Genomic DNA, 7,667 nt, shown 5'->3' on the forward strand with positions numbered 1-7,667 from the left:
CACCCCCCACGGCCCGCCTACGGCGCGCGCCCAGCACCAACGTTGACCCTGGAGGCGCTGTGAGCACCAAGGTGGCCGTGGCGCGTTTTCGCAGGGCGCACGCGCATGCGGCGGCTCGGCACAGGTGGCAGCGTGGCGGCTGCGCGCCTGGCCTCTGATCCTGGAGCAGGCTCATGCCCTGCAGCAGCAGCAGATCCACCAGCTCAGCTTCATCGAGCAGGATTCGCAGCCAGGGTGGCCTCATTCAGCGCCGCCCGCGGCCCTCGCTCAGTCCTGCGGCCGCCCGGAGCGCACCGGCCCGGTCCCAGCCAGCTGCCCGGGGCTGGCGGCGCTCCCTCTGTCGGCAGGCCCGGCCGCCGCCCCCGCGGCTCGCCCGCCGCCCGGCTGCCTTCGAGGGCTCGCAGCCCTGTCCCGGCCGAGTCTGGCGCCAGGACAGCACCCCGGCGGCATGCGAGCCCAGCGCGGCCCGCCGTCCCCAGCGCGGCCCCGGCCATGCCGCCCCGCCCCGGCCCAGCGCCGCAGAGTGCGGCCTCATCGCAGCCACAGAGCGCGTCCACGCCGCCTGCCCTGGGCCCCGGGTCCTTGCTGGGCGCGGCACCCGGCCTGCCAAGCCCGCTTCTACCTCAGACCTCCGCCAGCGGCGTCATCTTCCCCAACCCGCTGGTCAGCATCGCGGCCACGGCCAACGCCCTGGACCCGCTGTCCGCGCTCATGAAGCACCGCAAAGGCAAGCCGCCCAATGTGTCAGTGTTCGAGCCCAAGGCCAGTGCCGAGGACCCGTTTTTCAAGCACAAATGCCGCTTCTGCGCCAAGGTCTTCGGCAGTGACAGCGCGCTCCAGATCCACCTGCGCTCGCACACGGGTGAGCGGCCCTTCAAGTGCAACATCTGCGGGAACCGCTTCTCCACCAAAGGCAACCTGAAGGTGCACTTCCAGAGGCACAAGGAGAAGTACCCCCACATCCAGATGAACCCCTACCCAGTCCCCGAGTACCTGGACAATGTACCCACTTGCTCGGGCATCCCCTACGGCATGTCGTTGCCCCCGGAGAAGCCCGTGACCACCTGGCTGGACAGCAAGCCCGTATTGCCCACCGTGCCCACGTCCGTGGGGCTGCAACTGCCGCCCACTGTCCCTGGCACGCACGGCTACGCCGACTCCCCCAGCGCTACCCCCGCCAGCCGCTCCCCGCAGAGGCCCTCGCCCGCTTCCAGCGAGTGCGCCTCCTTGTCCCCAGGCCTCAACCACCCCGAGTCCGGCGTGTCAGCCACCGCCGAGTCCCCACAGCCACTCCTCGGCGGGCCGCCCCTGACTAAAGCCGAGCCCGTCAGCTTGCCTTGCACCAGGGCCGGGGACGCTCCCGTGGGCGCGCAGGCCAGCGCCACGCCCACATCGGTGGATGGCGCTCCCACGAGCCTCGGCAGCCCCCCCGCCGTCTCCGAGCAGTTCAAGGCCCAGTTTCCGTTCGGCGGGCTGCTGGACTCGATGCAAACGTCAGAAACCTCGAAGCTGCAGCAGCTGGTGGAGAACATCGACAAGAAGATGACGGACCCGAACCAGTGCGTCATCTGCCACCGGGTACTGAGCTGCCAGAGTGCGCTGAAGATGCACTACCGGACGCACACGGGGGAGCGGCCGTTCAAGTGCAAGATCTGCGGCCGCGCCTTCACGACCAAGGGCAACCTCAAGACGCACTTCGGCGTGCACCGCGCCAAGCCGCCCCTGCGCGTTCAGCACTCCTGCCCCATCTGCCAGAAGAAGTTCACCAACGCCGTGGTCCTGCAGCAGCACATTCGCATGCACATGGGCGGCCAGATCCCCAACACGCCGCTGCCCGAGGGCTTCCAGGATGCCATGGACTCCGAGCTGGCCTACGACGACAAGAACGCGGAGATTCTGAGCAGCTACGACGACGACTTGGACGAGAACTCCATGGAAGACGACGCCGAACTGAAGGACGCGGCCAACGACCCGGCCAAGCCGCTCCTGTCCTACGCGGGGTCCTGCCCGCCCTCCCCGCCCTCGGTCATCTCCAGCATTGCCGCCTTGGAGAACCAGATGAAGATGATCGACTCGGTCATGAGCTGCCAGCAGCTGACCAGCCTCAAGTCCGTGGATAACGGGTCCGGAGAGAGTGACCGCCTGAGCAACGACTCCTCGTCGGCCGTGGGCGACCTGGAGAGCCGCAGCGCTGGCAGCCCCGCCCTGTCCGAGTCCTCGTCCTCCCAGGCCCTGTCGCCTGCCCCCAGCAACGGCGAGAGCTTCCGCTCCAAGTCCCCGGGCCTGGGCGCCCCGGAGGAGCCCCAGGAGATCCCGCTCAAGACCGAGAGGCCCGACAGCCCGGCCCCCGCCCCAGGCAGTGGAGGCGCCCCGGGCCGCGCGGGCATCAAGGAGGAGGCGCCCTTCAGCTTGCTGTTCCTGAACAGGGAGCGGGGTAAGTGTCCCAGCACTGTGTGTGGTGTCTGTGGCAAGCCTTTTGCTTGCAAGAGCGCGTTGGAAATCCACTACCGCAGCCATACTAAGGAGCGGCCGTTCGTCTGCGCGCTCTGCAGGCGAGGGTGCTCCACTATGGGTAATTTAAAACAGCACTTACTGACGCACAGATTGAAAGAGCTGCCTTCTCAGTTATTTGACCCCAACTTTGCTCTAGGTCCCAGCCAAAGCACTCCTAGCCTGATCTCCAGCGCCGCACCCACCATGATCAAAGTGGAAGTGAACGGTCACGGCAAGGCCATGGCGCTGGGCGAGGGTGCCCCCCTGCCCGCGGGCGTCCAGGTCCCCGCCGGGCCTCAGACAGTGATGGGCCCGGGCCTGGCGCCCATGCTGGCCCCCCCGCCGCGCCGGACGCCCAAGCAGCACAACTGCCAGTCGTGCGGGAAGACCTTCTCCTCGGCCAGTGCCCTGCAGATCCATGAGCGCACGCACACCGGCGAGAAGCCGTTCGGTTGCACCATCTGCGGTCGGGCCTTCACCACCAAGGGCAACCTCAAGGTAAGAGCATGGCAGGCTCCAGCCCCGGCTGCCTTGCGCCGAGCCACGGTGGCTTCCTCCATCACCTGCCGCGGACACAGCGACCGAGGTCCTGCTCCTATCCTGGCCAGGGGGATGAGATGCCACACTTGTGGGTGTGGGTGTGTTTGCATGCATGTGCGTGGTGTGTGTGTTGTAGGGTGTGATGTATGTGTGTCGGGTGTGCGTGTGGGTGAGCAGCGTATACCTATGTGCGTGCATGTGTGTATGGGTTGTGTATGAGTGTGCACGTGTAGGTGCCCCATGTGTGGGTGTATAGCGTATCCATACGTGTATAATGTGCGTGTCCAAATGGGCATGTCGTGTGTGTGGTGTCTGGCATGTGTGTGTGTCCCTGTGCACACACACACTTAGGCTACATGCTGTTAATCGGCTGCAGGAGGAGCAGGAGCCTGGGCCTCTCCCCGGGGACACATGCAGCTGGGCCTCTCCCCGGGGACACATGCAGCTGGGCCTCTGATGGCTTCAGCCAGGTTAGGCATTGGTTAGGGGTGAGAACACTCACTTTGCAACTTGGGGGCAGGTCCAGGGCCTGAAGCCCCTCTTGAATCTGATGGAAAATAAACTTGGTTTTAAATCTCACATGTAATACAAGCAATACCAAGGTGAGGTCACTCAACAGGTCCCGTCATTCTGTCCTTGTGGCTGCCAAGAGGGCCCACAGGAGGGGCGCTGGGTGAGAAACTTCTGGCATCGGGCAGAGGAGCCAGCGCTGTGCTGAGATCGCAGCAGCAGTGGTAGAGAGGGTGTGTGACGAGTACTGGGTGGCTCAGGCCCATGCCTTGTACCATCTTGGCTGATGGCTGCTTTCTGTCCTCTGTGAAGTCCTCGTTTGCAAAGCCAGCCTGTCTGGGTTCCCGCAGCCTCTTCAGACAGCCCAAAGATCGATGCCTGTGGTCTCTACCCGGCGTGTGTGGGCTGGATAAGAACTGCCCCAAGGGCCTGCTGGCTGCAGGTGGCCCTGGGATGTTCTAGAATTAACATTTTCTCGTTTGAGAGAAAGCAAGAGGAGAGGGGCACAGTCAGAGAGTCCCAGCAGCAGAGGATGCGAAGTGGGGGACGGTGGAGGCCATGAAGGGAGCCAGGCTTGGGCAAGTGAAGGGGCAAGACCCGGACCCTTCGAGCTCCAGAACGTTCTCTGGGAGGCCATGTGGTCTTTACACCTTAGAGGAAAATTAAAGTTTGTCTACTGAAAGATTGCATTCATTAATTTATATTTGTTGGTTTTGCTTATTATGTTCAATAAAACAAGATGTTTGCATGTAGAAATACGAAGTGCCCAGAAAAGTCCACCTGTGTTTTGTTGTCCTTAAGTCGCGCTTGGGAGCGGGGTAGACCTCTGTCTGCCGCAGTGAACGCGGAGCAGCTCTGCCTCCGTGTCTGGGCGCTTACTCGTGGGCTGTCTCCGTGTCTCGCACAGGTGCACATGGGGACACACATGTGGAATAACGCCCCCGCGAGACGCGGCCGCCGCCTGTCTGTGGAGAACCCCATGGCTCTCCTAGGGGGTGATGCCCTGAAGTTCTCTGAAATGTTCCAGAAGGACCTGGCAGCTCGGGCAATGAACGTCGACCCCAGTTTTTGGAACCAGTATGCTGCAGCCATCACTAACGGGCTCGCCATGAAGAACAATGAGATCTCCGTCATCCAGAACGGAGGCATCCCCCAGCTCCCCGTGAGTCTCGGGGGCAGCGCCCTCCCCCCTCTGGGCACCATGGCCAGTGGGATGGACAAAGCGCGTACCGGCAGTAGCCCACCCATCGTCAGCTTGGACAAAGCAAGCTCAGAAACAGCAGCCAGCCGCCCATTCACACGGTTTATCGAGGATAACAAGGAGATTGGTATCAACTAGCCAGTGACTCGCTCATCTGCCCTGCCCAGGCCCACGTTTTGAAGTTGGAGCGTCAGGCCTCCGACCTTCCTTGCCTCGGTTCTCATTACACTTTCACCCATAGCAGAAAACACTTTGTGCGACTGCTGAGAGGTGGTCTTGTAAGTGCTGCATGGCGCTCCCTTCAACAGCAAGCCTGACTGTTCTTGAGAACTCTGCAACCTTTTAAATAAGTTTCCGTCAAAAAAAAGTGCTTGGAAAACCGCCTTAGGAACAGAAAGAGCTCAGACCATGTCCACTTCCTTTCTCCTGAAACCCAATAATCTCTACGAGGGAGAAAGGGGTCCCCCCGCGGTATTCCAGTGAAACTCATTTGATGGTTTCGTTTGAATTAGACACTTGAACGATGTTTTTTAGAACTCTTCATGTTAAAGACGTGGTTTAGTACTCCCAATGCTGTGTATCATGACACTATCTTCGTCTGTAGTATTTATAATGTTAAGATTATGCGGGTAACAGACAATATAATAGCCCCGACCTTAAATGAAGCTTTTGTACTGCAGAATACATCTGGCTATGTGATTTTTTTTTAAGCAAGATTTGTTTTATTATAAATAAGTGGATTATTTCAATGCAGGCAAAATTGTGAAGTTCTGTTGGGAAAGATAGCATGCTTTTCATGTGCGAGTACCTGTCAGTAATAAGCCTTTTTTTGTTTTTTGTTTGTTTGTTTTGTTTTTTTTAATTTAAATGTTTGTAGCTGCTATGTGGACAGTTGTTTTCTAGTGTGGTCTGTAGCCCAATGACTGGGGAACGAGTTACAGACAAACATCACCGTAAATGACTCACAACATTATAAACAGTTGTGAGAAAATACTTCACATTATCAAAGCTGTACAATAAAAAGGTAATGTTTGTATAATGTGGTTGCAAACTCTTAATTTATACTATTGCACTTTTAGTATTTTGTATTAGGGAGGTTTGTCTATAATTCGAGAATTTAAAAAGATGTAAAGTATTTTATAAATAGTACTTCAATTTAAGGAAAATGGGAAAACTGTTACAGTTTCTTGTTTTTGTCTTATGGTCAAACAATATTAGAAATCTATGCCACTTGAAAAGCCACCAAGATTTGTCAGCTCCTCAGAAAATAGGGCCTGCTGTTTCTTAAGTTAAAATGATTTATTTAACTTTTCTACAAACACAAAGCCCATTTAAAAACTGTGACCACCCCCTAATGAAACCTTGGTGAATTCATCCTAGGACTGTGACGTCAGTACAAGCCAGGAAGGAACTAGGAGAACCTTTTGCAGGTCTGATTTTCCTGTAAGCGGGTCTGTCTCTGTCTCTCTCACCCACAGACAAGACTGTGGCTACCTGGTGGCACTGGTCACGTGGACAGTAAACCCAAGAGAAATGGCAAGTATCAGGCAGTACAATCGGTCATGACTTTGAAATTTTCCGAGTTCCTGATTTATTTATTATCTTCTCAGATGAAAGCAAAGCACAGTGTCCTCTGATTTTTCGGAACACAGTCTGGCGCTGATGGCTGAGCTGCATCCAGCCGGGAGGGCCCAGGAGGCAGGGGCGGCCGAGGCAGCGCAAACACGGCGTCGTGTGAACTACCTCATTTTCGTGCGTTGCAAGCGTGCTGGCATCTGACACTATGAACTTCCAACAACAAAATTGTTCAAGAGATGCTCTGTCAGCTGGGTAGCAGTGCGAGGAGTTGCATGCCTGGACAGTGAAGTCTTCTCGGTTGAGACAGAAAAATAAAACGATCTTCTAACAACCACAGCAGCAACAACAATCATTGTAAGAGGATGGGCTGTTTGTGCCAGTGTGTCACTGAACAAAAAGAGTATCAAAGACTCATTAGCTGTTTATTTCTATTGGAAATGAACACTGAACTCTACAGCTCTGTTTTCCACGTTGATGAGATGTAACTTGGCCCCACCGTGCCACCTCTTCTCACGGGATGAGGGCTTGGGGTGTCTCAAGCATTAGGCAGAGAAAACTGAGGTGGCTTGAGGTTGCTGTGTTTCAGCAGTTGAATGTTTTCATTATTTATCGGTGTCCCTTTTGGTGTGTGCGTGTGGTTTTTTTGTTTGTTTTTTGGTTAGTATTTGGTACCATATAGTGTTCTCTCTTCTCCCAAATGGATGTGTATATAACTAAAGAGAAATGTAAAGTGTTGTAAATAAGATGGCTCATGAAGGTACAGTGAGACTGACCCTCCTGTGTGCAGGGCTAGGCCATCCCTCTGCATGGTGAAGAGAGACACTATTTTTATACTGTAATGCCATGCCATGCGGGGCTGGGGCCTCTCTGAGCAGCTGGGGATTATTACCTGGACCCAATATTTTTTATTATTAAATCTTGTGGCTTGACACATCTACTGATTGAAATGGATGTCTTAGTCTAGGTTACTATTTTTGTCATATGGAATTGAATAAAATGCAGGATGTAATGTTATTTCTGAGTTGCGTTCCTTGATTTTCCTAATGGAGAAAGTGGAATTTGAGGTCATTTGCGGTGGGTGTGTGTCCGTGGTATTTCCACCAGGAACGTCAACACAGGTTGGCAGCTTAGATTTAAGCAGCGTCTCAGTGCATCTTGATTGGTCTTGAAATTTTACTTTTGCTTTTTTCCAAAATAAAATTCAGCCTCCTAGTTGTGGGTTCTTTTTACATCTATGAGGGAAGAAGATGTGGTAGAACATTCCTGCATATCAGAGACTCCGCAGTGCCCAAAAATGACCGCTCAGAATTGCCTTCCTGTCATCAGCATGAAGTGGAAATGCCAG

General features: G+C 55.5%; 1 protein-coding gene across 1 annotated transcript in view; it reads left to right on the top strand.

Annotated features, from left to right (window-relative positions):
* Positions 1-7,336, top strand: part of SALL3 (spalt like transcription factor 3) — a 20,121-nt gene extending 12,785 nt beyond the window's left edge. The window contains 6 exon segments of the mRNA XM_017866142.1: positions 1-81; positions 84-220; positions 222-294; positions 297-416; positions 419-2,991; positions 4,451-7,336. The exon segment at positions 1-81 is cut by the window's left edge and continues 366 nt beyond it. Of these exon segments, the coding sequence (XP_017721631.1) occupies positions 1-81; positions 84-220; positions 222-294; positions 297-416; positions 419-2,991; positions 4,451-4,882 (3,416 nt within the window). The 3' untranslated portion in view covers positions 4,883-7,336.
* Positions 7,337-7,667: the final 331 nt, after the last annotated feature.

Source organism: Rhinopithecus bieti, unplaced genomic scaffold (genome assembly GCF_001698545.2).
Source record: "Rhinopithecus bieti isolate Rb0 unplaced genomic scaffold, ASM169854v2 scaffold_84002, whole genome shotgun sequence".
In the NCBI taxonomy this organism is placed as follows: Eukaryota; Metazoa; Chordata; class Mammalia; order Primates; family Cercopithecidae; genus Rhinopithecus; species Rhinopithecus bieti.